At 38.2% G+C, this 15700-nt stretch overlaps 1 protein-coding gene across 1 annotated transcript; it reads left to right on the forward strand.

Moving 5' to 3' along the window:
* The first annotated feature begins 2419 nt into the window (after positions 1-2419).
* Positions 2420-3706, forward strand: GCNT1 (glucosaminyl (N-acetyl) transferase 1). Its single transcript, XM_041396290.1, has one exon. It carries the CDS (start codon positions 2426-2428, stop codon positions 3704-3706), a length of 1281 nt encoding a protein of 426 aa, XP_041252224.1. The 5' UTR covers positions 2420-2425.
* The last annotated feature ends 11994 nt before the right edge of the window (positions 3707-15700 follow it).

Below are 15700 nucleotides of genomic sequence, written 5' to 3' on the forward strand. Positions count from 1 at the left end.
AAGCGGTATCACAGGCTTCATCCTATGAAACTATATACCCAATGGACACTACCATATATATAGTCTCCTTCCTCTGTTAATTTAATATGCAATGAATATTGTTTTTGGAGGATTAGATTTACTAGTGAAAACAAGCAGGACATCAAGTACAAAAGTGTGATAAGTTACAAAGTGTTAAAACATGTTCTAAATTATGTTGTTGGGTTCGATGTCACATTGCAAATTGAAAGATATAATTCTGGAATTTTCCTTTTAATTTTTTTTTTAAATTCAAAGTCTAAGACCTCACTGTTAAAATTTGCCTCTGTGTGCTTTCCACTGTAATTGCATGCTAGCTCACTGGGCTACTTTCCTTAAGTTTTAAGTTTTCTTCCAGTTTGACTTCACTGTACATGAAAAACACACTGTGAACACCTGTCTGCCTTCCTTAAAATAAATTAGAAATGCAGGATAAAATACTTACAATTGTAATTCTGAAAACAAAGTACACTTCAGTGTAAATAAAATGTTTATATGATGCTGTTAGTGACAAATTTGTGTCTAGTTTGTGGTCTCTGCCTGCTGTTGGCTTGAAATACAAAATATTTGACTATAGTACTTCCTGATCCTCATAGCTGTGCTCGACACTTGTGCAGTGTTCCACACCCTCCTCCCACCTGCTGCTTCCCCCAGTCATTTTGCAGTGCCATGGGCAAAGTGGTGGACCCAGCATGTAGTGCATCCCGGACAGCATTACTAAGGAAAAACTCTGGAATGCCATGCCTCAGTTTCTTAAATGCAGCTGTTCTGAGATCTGCAAGTAGCAGCTTAAGAGCCACAGTTTAGGAATTAAAACTTAAAATGATACTGGAGCAGCTTAAAGAAAATAGGGGGGGAAAGGAAATTCTTGTGCTGAACAACCTATGGCAAAAGAGCAGTGGACACAATACGCGCTTATTTTTGTTAAACAAAGTTTCTTATCAGTTTTTCTGATAATAGCTGTTATTCTTACAGCTACTCAAAAAGTTTTTCTGAGGCACTATCTTTTTTTTTCTTGAAAGTAGTAAAAATGTAAGTAGCCTTGTATCTCTCAAATACTTCATGTTTCATAAACTTACAGATTCACGTTTTGGAAGACATTCTCTGTAAACTGTGTGGGCTTTTGCAATTAGAGGCTGGTTTGAAATTCAATTAAATTATTAGGCAGTGAATTTGTGACTAGAAGTGGCATCTGTGCAGCAATGTAAGTTATTTAAGGATCTCCTGTTCTTGATCAATTTACCTGCATGAGATAGTACTTTAAAAAAATTTTAAAAGACACACAGTTCTGCAATACAGTTCTAGAGGGCAGTTTTCTCAACAGCTACAGCTGTATCTGCTGCACAACTGCAGTGATTCTGTTCACAGAGTCCTGAAACAGAAAAAAAGGTGTGCTTAAAGAGTAACAGAACTAACAAACAAAAGTCATCTAGGGCTTGTGCAGTAAAGTAGAAAATAAAATTGGCTAGAAATCATGTTGCAATCCAGCATTGTAGCATACCTCCACATAAAAGTAATTACTGAGTATTAAAAACAATTGTGTTTAAATGATGGTAATGCAACACTGCTGTGCGCTTAGATTAGTGCACTTGCAGTAACTTGATACAAATCAGCTTGAGATATAGGTCGCAAGTATTGCCTCTTACCTTAAAAACCTCTCTCAGCAATTCAGTAACAGTTTTTCTCACAACACAAAACTGAGGTGCCCTGCTATAATAACTTTTTTTCCTTGCCCTTCTCATCAGCTCTTCCCTGGTGGTACTTCTAAGCTCATATGAAGGATGTTGAAGAGACTGTCTCACGTAAAGATCTTGAAAGGCTGCAGGGACTTCTTTACCAGCGAGAAGTAAAGCATGGCTGCCATCCAGGAAGTGAGTGGTAAGTCTTAATGATAAAGAAATCTATGTCAACCCTGAAGTGGGTATTAAACATTCTTGTCAAACTCTAAAGCATGAATTAACAAGAAATACTTGCTTCTCAGTAGTGTATCTGACTTCAGTTTTGTTTTAGATGCAGCTGAATCAGCTCTGGATTTTTTACTGAACTTCAGTTTGCAGTGTTAGTAATGTGGAAATTTCATGAAAATTGTATGCTTCTCCCAGTGTTTTTCTATTAAAAAATATATTTGTTAATTTTTAATTTTCAGTAGAATCTTTTTGGCTGAACTATTCATCTTTTTACTGTCACTAAATAATAATGTAGTTATTAATCACTAATATGTTTAAGAAACCTTTTAGTCTAAGAATGACTATCATATTCCATTTTGTTTTAGGATTTTTCCTTCTGTTTCCTTGAAAAACTTGCCAAATTCCTGAGAAACAAATTTTTTTTCTGAAGTTGTTGAAGCTTATATGAACAGAGAAGAGGACATTTTTTTTTAGCCCTGCAAAGCTACCTGGTATTTGAAATGCTGAAGAGGAAATTACGGTTCTGCTACAACTCACGCTTCAGGCTTTTCTTGGGTCTAACTCTCATTTTAGTAATAATTTCAGTTTTGAAAGTTAACCAGAAAGAAGACTTCCTAAATCGGAGACATCTGGAGCTAACAAAAGAAGATCCTATTAGTGATGTTAACTGCACCAAGATAATTGAGGGGGATATAGAAGAAATACAAAAGGTACAGCTTGAGGCATTATCAGTGTCATTTAAGAAACGCCCCAAACTAACAACAGATGATTATATTAACATGACTGCAGACTGTGCCTCCTTCACCAAGACTAGGAAATACATTATGGAACCTCTCAGTAACGAGGAAGCAGAATTTCCAATTGCTTACTCAATAGTGGTTTATCACAAAATTGAGATGCTTGATAGACTTCTAAGATCAATCTATGCTCCACAGAATTTTTACTGCATTCATGTAGACAAAAAGTCTCCAGAATCCTTTTTTGCTGCTGTGAAGGGAATAGTCTCATGTTTTGATAATGTCTTTATTTCCAGCCAGTTAGAGAGTGTGGTATATGCTTCATGGAGCAGAGTGCAGGCCGACATTAATTGCATGAAAGATCTCCACAGAAGAAGTTCAAACTGGAAATACCTAATAAACCTATGTGGTATGGACTTTCCTATAAAGACCAACAAGGAAATAGTAGAGAAATTAAAAGCCCTTAAGGGTGAAAACAGCTTGGAAACAGAAAAAATGCCTGTTTATAAAGAAGTAAGGTGGAAGAAACACCATGAGATTATTGATGGTAAAATAAGGAACACAGGCATAGACAAACAACTACCACCTCTCAGTACTCCAGTTTTTTCTGGCAGTGCCTATTTTGTAGTTAGCAGGAGCTTTGTAGAATATGTACTAGAAAACAGCAAAATACTTAAATTCATTGAGTGGGCGAAGGATACTTACAGCCCAGATGAGTACCTGTGGGCAACAATTCAAAGAATCCCTGAAGTCCCAGGCGCGTTTTCTTCCAGTGACAAGTATGATGTTTCTGACATGAATGCCCTGGCCAGGTTTGTCAAATGGCAGTACTTTGAAGGTGATGTGTCCAAAGGTGCACCCTACCCACCATGCAGTGGAGTTCACATTCGCTCTGTCTGTGTTTTTGGAGTAGGAGACTTGAACTGGATGCTACGAAACCACCACTTATTTGCTAATAAGTTTGACACTGATGTCGACCCTTTTGCAGTGAAGTGTTTGGAAGAGTATTTGCGGCACAAAGCTCTGTATCTGCAAAAGAACTGAAACGTCTGCTCCTCTTAGGAAACATAGGTACACATATTCAACTGCAACGTACTTTAACATGTTACAGCAATCGTGGTGGTGCTGATAATGGGTATAATGACTCACCATGTTGGTGTGGTGCTGCTCATGCCTTGCCTTGTCCATGGACAAGGGGGAGAAAACGTGTCTTGAGTATGCCTTGTGGCACACTAAAGTTTGGAGCTTTAGGTACAAAATCAGACAGCAGTTTTTGGAAAGCCAACTATTTGGAATATTTATTATCTAGAAGATATAATTAATGGACTTCCTTTGGCTAAACTGTTTTGAGGCATAGAAAATGCATGTTGTTCATGGTTATTCTCAATTTTTTTTCCCATGAATGTAATGCTGGCTGGAAGAGAAAGATGAAGGGGTGGGGTACAAAGCAGCTGGACTGCACTTCATACTGAATACTAAAAGATCTCAGGTATATAACATTAGAAATTATCTAAAAGCTATGCAAAAGGGGATATACAAAGCCAGCTGTTACTATTTTACTTAGATCTGTTTGCTGCAGTTCTGTTACATGTAATTCTTAATGCTCCTGAAAATTTTGTCTTCAGCATGGAGTATTAAAGAATTCAAATCTTTTGTATTCTTAAAACACCCTGATATTGTGATATAAAGTTTATACACTAGTTTGTAATTACTTCTTCTCAGGGAAACTTCAGTTTTGTGCCTGATGAGATTTAGACTTGTAATTTTACATTTCTTACTGTATGGGGAGTTTTGCTGTTGTATCCAAAATAGCTGAAGTTTCTCAAAACTTAAAGAACTGCAGTAGTGGCTAAATATTACTGATGGAACTGCTGGTTTCTGCTTTCTGTCAAGCTCAACTTGCATTCCAGATTATTTTAACACTGAGTATGAAAAAAATAAAATTATTTTTTTAAATGATGTTGTCTCTTCCTACAATTGAAGTCCCCCCTAAAAATACCACAAATAATTCCTAATGATGAAGGCCAAAGATATTTTTGGTATGGTTTTCCATACATGACTGAAGATAAGCCCTACCTTACCTATGTATGGTCATTTGTTCATGTGTCTGTGCTTGTTTAGGTTTAATTTGTTAATCTGATTTTAATTCCAATTAGGCCATTGCTTAGTTCAGCTGCTACAGTGTGGCACAGAAGCTTGGGGATGAAAGAAGAGGACACTGTGAGGGATAATATTATTTCCTTCTGTATCAATTCAGGTTTGTCACGCATACTGCCAGCTGTCTCATTCCTGAGACGGCAGATACTTCATTACAAGTATTGGCAAATGGCAAAACAGACTATTTTTTTTTATATGTGAGCTGTTGCTGTAACTGCAGCATGTGTTTCTTACAAAGGCAGTTTGTTCTGAAGTTTCTCCTACTTAGACATTAACATAAGGGCTTCTTGCTGTTGATCATGCAAACAGCTAGGGAGGAAAGAAGTTTAATCTGAAATGGAGCCTGTTTCTGCCAGTCTCTGCCTTCAGAACCACCTGAAAGCTGTTCAGGGAGTTTTCAGAAACTTTCACGTTAACAGGTAATTAAAGCCTGTGAGCAAGGCAGTTGAGGGAAATACCCTGTCTTCCCCACCCTCTGACTTTTCTACAAGAATGCTCTTGTAGACAGTTGTGTTTTACCACCTTTGCACAAGTTACAACAAATTTCACTGCATACAGTTCTGGGAATTTTGAGGAAGTAATTTTCAGCAGAAAGCAGTTTTTAAGAATTTGCACCTAAAAACAATCTGCAAAAATATCTTCTATGATACCAGAACTGCTAGTTCAAAAAGACTGAAAAAGTGATGGTAAATAATAAAATATTCTGTGCAGCGGATGGACTGCTGACTCAGTTGCTTGAAATCTACTTGTCAGTTACAGCATTTTTACCCTACCTCTTTCAGCCTGCTTTGTAATTAATCATTTGTGTAATAGCCTGTCTGTGTTTCTGTTATTAATAGTACTATTACTATAGGTAGTGAAGATGCTGCTTGATTAGATGCTTCAAATATTACTGTTTAGATGGAGTGAAGAGCAATCCTGTGTATGCTCATTGTATCTTCTGTACAGAAGGAAAAGTAAGAGAGCATAGCTGTTTAGGATACATTTGCCATAAGATAAGGAAGAATTTCTTCTGGGAAAAGTGAACTACAAAAAAAAAAAACAAAACCAAACCTCTAAAACCAACTAGTGAACAGTCACCCTGCTCTTGTAGAATTTAAATGCCCAAGTCACATACCCAGCTTACACCAGCCTTCACACCATGATCCTGTCATCCTGTGGGCAGCTCGGAGGGGTTTGCATTCTGCCTACTGAATAACCCTTTTTCTTTCTTTTCTTTCTTTTCTTTCTTTTCTTTCTTTTCTTTCTTTTCTTTCTTTTCTTTCTTTTCTTTCTTTTCTTTCTTTTCTTTCTTTTCTTTCTTTTCTTTCTTTTCTTTCTTTTCTTTTTTTTTTCAGTGGTTTAAAGCTGGTTCAGTTTCTCAGTTGAGCTGACCACCATTGCTGGGAAGCAATGAGTAGCCACTGAAATTGTGGCTGAAGTACCATGTATGCTAAGTCCCCCTAATATAATTTCTTTTCATAGCAGAACTTTCTAAAAGAGCTCAGTGCATTGAAGACACTGCTCTAGTTCAGTCCCCACTTAACACGTAAGCGTTTTGAGTGGCATTAATAGTAATAACAACCACCATTTACTTGGTTTAGTGATGATAACTGTGGCAACAAAGTATCCCGTAATACTAAGGATCTCCAGGCAGAAAGCCTTTAGGATCAAAGGATGATTTGATCCCAGAAACCTAATACTTGTGCTTTTATCTCTTGCCTGCCTGAGGTTTGGTTTGACAAGGGAGCATGTGTTTGGCTCTTGCTCCTTCCTATCGAGCACAAGAAAAAAATGACAGAAAACCTACAACACTTCCGTTATAATCAAGGTCACCAGTCAGATCACCATTACTTGGTGCATTTTCAAGTAGTCTGACAATTAAAAATTGACCTAGGTCATAACATGAATGCAGTACAAGGCAAAAATGAAAGAAGAGATAGTTCAATATACATGTACTATGCTGATCAGGAGGATTTAATCCCTCCAGATTCAGCACTGTTGCCAGCTCTGAATTGCTGCAGCAGTTATTAAAAGTAATAAACGTGGTTTAATATAACTTCTGCCACAATACTTCACTTTTTAAATTTGTCTTCTTTTTTTTGAAAATGATAGTGGTGGTTTTCTTTTAGTCGTGGAATAACTAGAAGAGCTAATAATGTAGGGAGTACCTCTTCAGTCAACTTAAATAAGGAAAATTTTGTAATGTAAAATGGCTTCCAAATTCCAGCTAACAATACTATTCATCTATTCCATCTAACAATACTATTGATGTTAGCTTAACATTTCAGTAACCTAGGTAAGTTTTCACAGTTTTCAAAGTATCTTCTTTTCAATGGATCATTTTGGTGCATTTTAGTGCCCTAGACTACAGTGTGATAAATTAACAGTAACCTGCTTTTGACAGACAACAGCCTTCCAGGTGCCTTAACAGACATGAAAAGCAAAAACCATTAGATTATGTTTTTGTATTTCAAATCAAGCCAGCAGACTTTTTACAGATATGCTTACTCAGTTTTTAAGAATCTGACTAATCTGATCATTTAAGTTGTTTCAGGATGTTACTGTATCTTTCTGGAATATGTATCCTAATTCTTCTGTTTTATAGCTGAAATGAGTAGGTTTTGCATACATTCTTAGCATACAGATAATAGTTTGGATATTTTTTCTTCTTGGTTCCCCCTTCCTCCCTCCCCCTCCTTTATTTTTGCACCTGTTTTTTTTTTTTTACTCTCTTCCCTGTTCTGGATCTGACAGTTCTTCATACACGTCTGTGCTTGTATTATTGTCTGCCTTATTTGCCGTGCCTTAGATACAGCATCTTCAAAATGGGAAATACTCTGCTCAGTGCCCTCATTTAAATACTGTGCTTCTCAAACTGAGCTTTGCTGCTGGAGTCTTAAACATGGTTGCATTCTTCTAGAATCTGACAGTATTTGTTTTAGTTTGTTTTCTGTATCTATAATAGATAGCTTGACAAGAAAAAGTTAAGAAAACCAAATCCTTGAAGTAAAACAGTATATATAAAAATATATTGTTTTCTTCAAAAAACCTGATGCTTTTGAAATTTCCTAAGAAAATTATTAAGTTGTGTTAAAGATGAAAAAAATTCTGCTAATAACATGTCAGGATGGGCCTTGAGCAGATGCCATCTTTTAAAATCCATGTCACCTACTCCAAGACAGGATACTGGAACTCTTTCTGACAGATACAGATCTAGCTGTGTTTTTAAAAAAGTATTTCCTTTGGACTTGGACACATAGCCTTTTGGGAGATCTACTCACATACAACTAACAGTGTTTAATTCTGTACCATGAAAACATATTAATCTTGCATATCTTTTTTTTTTTTTTAATTTTTTAGGGACATGACCCCCTTAATTCTCACATTTAAAGAAGTAATATTTCAGGAATCTTGTAGCAGAAAATGTTTAATTACTAAAATCTTCTGTATCTTTGATGAAGTTAGTTTATCTACAATCAAAACCCTTTATCTCTCTTCCTTTCAGACAATGTGCCTTTGATACTCATGGCGATGGGGAGCAGGAATAGTCATAAGGTTTCAAAGTGTAGTTTACTCACTGGTGTGTGATAGGGAAAGTGAAAATTGTGGCTTAGCATCAACAGTTATGAGTGAGTCTTTAGTATATTTTGGCAAGAGCTGTGTGAATTGTGTTAGTGATGCTGGAAACAGAGAATCCCCAGTGTTGATGTGAAATCATGTTATTATGGAAAATGTACTGGAAGAGTGCACATGACAGGTCTGTAGGTAATGCTCATAATCTCATCTAACAACAGACTGTTGTTAATTAAACATGTTGCTTTCACTAGGCAGTTAAATTACCCCTTTGAACCATTAGATTATTAGGATGATTTTGTAATACCTCATCTACAAGCAGGAGTTGAAATGCTGTTGACCTTAATTTTGAGTTAGTCCAAGCCACCCTTTAAGCCTTTTCAAGTTCTACAGAAATAGCAAACCTGTTTTTAACAACATACCAAGCAGTGATGTTACCCACCTGGCATGTCTTTGCTGGGCATGCAGAACAAGGAGGTGCTCTTAAGAGTTAACATATGATAAGCCTTGTAAGCCTTGCATCCTGGCACATTCAATTCCTGGGGCCCCCAAGAGCAGAAGGGATTTGCTTTTACACCAGAGCAAACGCAGGTGAACCTAAATTGTGACAGTGAGACCAAAAGCATTTACTCTTTCTGCTGTGCCTGTGGCACTGTAGCACTGAGCAGCTGCTGCCTGTGAGATATATAAATCCTCAGCAACGAGACAACAATGAGAGAGCAATGAAAGAATAAATATCCAGACTACACAATTAATTTACATCTTCTTCAAGCACTTCTAATAGAAGGCAAAATTCAAGTACCACATATACTCTTCCCTCTCTCTCTCTCTCTTCTTCCTCCCTCCCCCCTAAATTTAATTCAAATAGCTGCTATGCCAGGAAACCCTGCAAACAAAATATTTCACTGAGATAATGTCACAGCTCCCTAGGGCAACAGAACTTTGGAGAGCTCTTGTTCTCTTCAAATGACCAAAAACAGAAGGCCAAAGAGAAACTTCACTTTGTTTTCACAGCAATTACTCAAACCATTTTCCTTTGCTGGTTTTTAAACATTTCTGCCTGCCTTAGTTACAAAAGTAACTGAGGGTACAGAGAAGGAGGTCTGTTCCTCCAGTCTCAGTATCTCCAGTCTCATGGGCTTTCTCCTTCCTTAAAACACAAGTCTTCTCCCACCCCTGCCTCCTTCAGAGTTTCCTACCTTCTTTTCTCCTCCTGCCATGATCTGTGAAGAGAGGGCACATGTGAAAGAAACACTAAGAGACCTTCTAAACATTACTTCAGCTGGCCAAGATACAAAGTGAAGTTTCAGGGAAACTAGTTTCAGATTAATTAGGTCTAGCATGTGAGGGGTGACTCTGTTTCTCAACTTGGTAGCTATTTTTAGCTTAATTTTTTAGTAAATTCAGACACTCTTAGGAATAATTGCTTTTGCATGTCTTCCTTTTATTTGGCAAACTACATTCTGCTAGGATTTTATTTTTGAAGTCGCATTGCTTTTACCTATTAATGTGTCCAAATCTGCCATCAATATAGAGGACTTGACCTTTGAAGGTTGAATTTTTACTAGTAGCCTGAAGAATCTTCAGAAAATTCTAAATCTGCCAGACTGGCAGTGCAGCCATGTAATTCATGTACTTCAGTTAATTTGGATGAAATCATGAGAACACAAACCTATTTCCATCAACTGACCATCTTCCTAACATTAAAATAGTCACACATAGCAATTTTTTAAATGTGAGAAAATCCTCCACAAGGCTACTTTCACAATCCTGAGATGAATGACACAGACTGGAACAGTCTCCCGAAAAATTGGAAATATGCTAAGAGCAGAAAACACTGAAAAGAAAGTGACATTCAGAGCAGAACAGAATGACAATCAAAATATCAGAACACTTCACACAGCTCTTTCCAAGATGCTACAGTCACCAGTTGCTTTACAGCCAGTGGATGTTAAAAAGCATATTTGAACCTGCTGCTTGAGGGAGGGCAGTGATTTAGTGACAGATTATGAGGTACTTGGTGGCTTTCAAGTGAGCTGTCAACCTACCCGTGCCTGCAAGCCCAGCTGGTCTGCACCCAAGGGTGCTGAGGATGCAGTCTGGTGTCCTCAAAAGGCTGTTCTCCTTCAGCTCTGAAGAATCATAGAGACTGGAGAAGGCCCCAAATGGCCAAGGTAAAACAGATATTGTACCCATCTAAAGGAAGGGCAAATGGAACAATGAGGAACTGCAGGCTGATTGTCTCATTTTCTGCTCCTTGGGAAAGCATCTCTGAAGCAAGAACCCTTAGGGCAAATACAGGCACACAAGGCAGAAGATGGAGACTGACTAAGTGATGTCTGATCTGGTGATCATCTATGACAAAGTGGTTGGGTTTGTGGATGAGGCAAGAGCGGTAGCTGATGCTGCCCTGGTTGTACATGAGACAGACTTCAGCAGACACTGGGAGAAAAGGCAGCAAGCTGGATGGGAGGAGGGCAGCTTCAAGGTGTCTGCTCGGCCTACAGGGAGGTTACAGGGGGCCACGATTTTTTTACAATAGTTGCCACAAGTAGAAACAGGAGAGTTTTCAGCTAGAGAAAGCAGGCCTCAGGAATTTCCATGGCATGGTAACTAAACAGTGGGACATGCTACCTGGAGAGGCTGTATCACCTCTGTCCTTCATGGACTTCAAACCCCAGTGAGACAAAGCCCTGAGCAACCATGTCTGACCCCACAGCTAAGCCTGTTTTGGGCAGGGGATTGAGTTGGGAGACCTGCTGCATTCCACATCATTCCATATAACTGTTTTCCTGTGTTCTTACAAAACTGCTCCAGAAAAGTAAGAGCCAAAGAAAAATATTTCCAGAGTCAGATAACCTATTACTTACGAACCAAATGTTTTAAATAATATGTAATACCAGAGGTTTGCTGTAACTTATTTTCCCATGTTGCATGTATCCACTTTGTCACCCCACAAGTATCAGTCCCCACAAAGTCCCAGCATATTGTTTTTCACCTGTTATCTTATTTTTAACTCGGTATTCCTTTCACAAGAATACTGCCATATCTGTCTGGGATTAAATTATGTCAGATGATTGCTTACATGAATGACAGTTTCACTCTGAGAGGCCCGGGTTGCTTGCTGCACGTAATGTGATGGTATCTCCCCATTACTGGCAGTCACATTTCAGAGGCTCACATAGCCCAGAAGAAGCTGGGAATAGTAGGGATTTTTTTTGATGAATGAAGACACATAGCACTTTCTGGTTCTGTTGTAACCACCATCTGGCTTTGCTCACACCACTAAATGAAGCCATGAATTAATCCATTTGTGAGATACAAAAATGGGATTATAGGAAATATTTCCTCACTCTTTCTTGGAGCACAGTTAGAAGGAAAATGAGTCTGCACTTGTACAAATCTCACTTTGGACACGAAGAAGAATGTGCACAAGCAAGTCAATCTTCTATATATGTCTCAAGAAGGTATTTGGCTTTTGGCTACTTAAATATTGTTTAGTAGCTATAATGATGAAGTTGCTACTTCATCAAAGTAGCTGTGATAATGAACTGTAGGAAAGCAATTCTGTTTTGTGTAATTATTTTCATGTGTACTCCATCTTCCTCCAGAAAGTCTGTATGTCTGGACTTGTAAGGTACTTTTATGAACAACTGTAAGAAAGGCTAGATACTTGCTTGATTGTATAGCTTGCCATCTCTTTGGACAGAAGCTGATATGTAAAATAGTTTAGACTGAGAAACCACATTATAGAGACCTTTGATTGGAATTTACTCTCTGATATATAGTCGAACAATCCCAAGGAAAATCTTGTCTTAAAGTTTGTACATCAGAATATATCAGCGGTGGTATTATTTATATAAAGACATTGGGGTTATAGTAGTATAAATGGCTTTTGGCAGAAGGCAGTATTTGGTTTATGTTTGCTAAGTGCTACTCTCTTTAACTGCTGGGTAAAAAAAAAAGAAAAATGACTCTACCAAAATTATTTCAGTTTCTGCTGAGTGCTCTGTGTCATTTGTTGGCAAAGGTAATGGAAGGAAAAATATCAGCAACAAAAAGTGACCATGAAATGGTTTTTTAACCTTAACAGCATTGGCTCAAATTTTCTTTCCCATATTTGCTACTGCCAAAACTGTAGGAAAGGACTATGATACAATTAATATTTCATGCTGCTAGCCTAGGACAATTCTTAAAAAGAAATGAAAGCACCTAATGTGGTACACTGAATAGTTATGTTCAAAATTACATCCACGCCCCACCACACCTCAAATTAGAGGCATCTTGTTTCCATCACCATCTTATCTTTGATCCTTCACATGTGCATTTACACATCTCCCATCTGGCTCAGACCATACAGTACAGTCCAGCAACTGATTAGTTTTAAAGTCTGAACAAAGACATATGCCGTAAGCACGCTCAGAAGGCTTTCCCTTTCTTCCCCTCCCTGTGTGAGAACAGCCACACACTCATTTTTTGAAAGAATGAGAAATACAGGTCGTTGTCTATGCAAGAATTTGATCTCTTCTCAGAAGAAGTCAGCAGTTCTGTAATTCCAAGAGGGTTAAAGACAAACCCTTCTCCATACTCTCTGCTGACTTGGCCAGCCCCATGCAGTTGGTAATTTCCTGTGTTGGCTGTTCATGAGGTTTATGTAGCTTTGTGCTAATCTCAGATAGGGAATCAGGCACATAATGCCAACATCCCTTTGGGAAAACATTTTAATTGCAGCCCACTGTGTACATCTTCACTGATGTTTGCAGATCTTTGTGCAGATAGTGCATGCTATTTACACTTTGTAACTGCTAAGGAGGAAGTGTCACTGGGCTTGTCTGACACCACATTCCTTTTATCTTTCTCTGAGGTTGTGGTACAAACTAATCAATATCAGAGGCCCACTGCTAAGCTGGAAGAGTGGCTCAGAGTGATGGCAAGTCTCAAGAACTGACATCTGAAGAATGCCAGGCAGGAGAAGTCAGGAAAACACAACAAAGCAATGCAAGTTACAGGAGCCTGGACCCTGCATAGTTTCAGAAAGGAAAGTTTATCAACCTCAAAAGGCTTATGCAAATAAACCTCAGCTGGAGAAAAAAAACAACCTTTACTACCCTGCCTTTTAAACATCTCTAGTTACCAGATAGAAAATTCTCTATCTTTATTTTTAAAATGGCAAAATAAAAATGGTAGAATAAATTTTCAGACTTGGTGTTAAATTAAAATCTGCAAAAAAAGGATTAGGCTGTTGGATAAAACACTCTCAAATAACACTTAAGTATATGTCAAGAGGCCCTTGGCATTTTTCCTCACAGAATTGATTCCAGTGCAGCAGTTCAATAAGCAAATCCTGGTTTCAGAGCTGCTTAGTCGACATTATCACATTATTTCTGCCACAAGTGAGTCCAGCTGCTGGGCAGATTTGGGACTCTGCTGTGATCTAATTCCTGTGGCTCTACAGTGTATTTTATGAAGGTTCACACAGTACCTTTTCTGTTAGACAGAGAACATCAGCAGAGGCTTGCAAAACGGTGACTTCTAGGGAAATTGAAATTATCTACACTAACTTAGAGAGCAAAAATGTCTTAAAAATAAGCTGTGAATAGCGATGAGACTCTGCTTAGCACAAGCACTTGCTTTTTTTTTCAAATAGCAGGGAGATGGTAAGAAGGGACAGAAGATTCAGTGTTAGATGTGAAGTAGAGAAGTGGCTAGGGAAGCCCATGGAAACCTTGCAAACACAATAGTATAGAAAAGAAAACGGCACAGATTCATTTTCTTTTTCTGGAGTCCTGGCCGTGGACACACACTGAATGGACACTCAGGAGAAAAAGATGAAAAAAAATCCTCAACATGACTTTTTACTGGAGTTAAATATTAACTTGTCCAGAGGAAGTAAAAGGCAGCAAAATAGCACAGGGTTATTGATTTCGGTGTAACTTAATCCAAGTGCCCTACTGTGGCCAGTGTAATGTAAACAAATGGGAAGACAACCACTTCCTCCAAAAAAACTACATCCAAAAAATCACAGGGCACTGCACTAAAAGGCAAGGGAGGTGAAGAATATATTTTGTTATACTGAGAAAAACAGAATGAGAAAATAATGTATAATAAAATCATAAATAGACTGGAACTAGAAAAATAGAAAAAATTCCAACAATCCCAAAACAGGAAAACAGGAAGGCTGACAAAAGAGGAATAGAAAAAACTAGTAAGAGGTAATGATAGTAAAATGGCAGGATATGGTGGAAGAAACTGTTCCAATGAAGTTTTGACATTTTAAGTAGTAGGCCATTCTGTCTGTACCCATCCTGTCCACCTCAGCAGTGGTGAATCATTATAAATGACTTGATATTGTACTTGGGGGAAACGTCAAGTTTTGGCTGGGACACTAGTGCACAGTTAGGAGGCAGTGATTCACACCACAGCTCTGCTGAGCAGGTGCTGCATGCCAGGTTGGTGGTCAGGCTGCGCTGAGCCACACTGTGCCATGTCACACCGTGCCACACACCTTCCTCCACCGCAGCTTTGGTGGTGCTGGAGGAGCCTGTGGGCAGCTCCCACCCAGCGCTGTTGGTAAAGCCCTGTGTTTTAACAAGAAATTCTGTGGAGAATTACTTACTTTTTTCACAGTAGAAATTATGAATAGAGTTGCTTTCTCGTTCGGAAATCCTGCAACAGCTTGAATGACTGTCAGGGGTGACTTGCTTGCTCTCTCTGTCATAAATAGGGTCAGTGGAGTGTCTTGCTAAGAAGTACCATTTTGAATCATACCTTACAAGATCTGAGTGTTTTTTCTTATGGGGGATGGCAACAGACCCGCACCTCCAAGGCAAACCTGAAGCTCTAAATGAAAATCACCCTAAGGAACTAAAATCAGCAGACAGTTTAAAAATTAAAATATAATAAAGATACAATCTTTCCACTAACCTCCCCAAAACAACTAACGAAATCTCCTCTCACCTGCAAAGTAGTACGTATGCATTCAGTATAAATGACATTAAGCAGTGTAAAAAGATTTGGCAGTAAATTGAAATAAAATCTTTTTACAGGCACCAGGGGCCTCTCCTCCCTGGAAAGTTAAATTTCTAGCTTACCTAAAATGGAACAACTGTTTGAGAAAATCTTTCCTTGTGGAAAATTAATTCAATGTAATATTGCCTTTGTACTTTTTAGAATCTAATTCTGAAACAAGCCCATCCACACTGACTTCTACTAAACAAACAAGTCTGAGATAGCTTCACAAATGGATTAGTGCAGATCAGCATGCTCATTTCCGTCCGAAAGTTGAAAGAACAGGAAGTTAAGCATCACACATCAATCATCTTATAC

The sequence above is a fragment of the Onychostruthus taczanowskii genome, unplaced genomic scaffold (genome assembly GCF_017590055.1).
Source record: "Onychostruthus taczanowskii isolate IOZ18803 unplaced genomic scaffold, ASM1759005v1 scaffold129, whole genome shotgun sequence".
Taxonomy (NCBI): Eukaryota; Metazoa; Chordata; class Aves; order Passeriformes; family Passeridae; genus Onychostruthus; species Onychostruthus taczanowskii.

Excerpts from the sequence above, each read along its gene's own strand:
- GCNT1 (XM_041396290.1), top strand. The coding sequence starts at position 2,426 with ATGCTGAAGAGGAAATTACGGTTCTGCTACAACTCACGCTTCAGGCTT.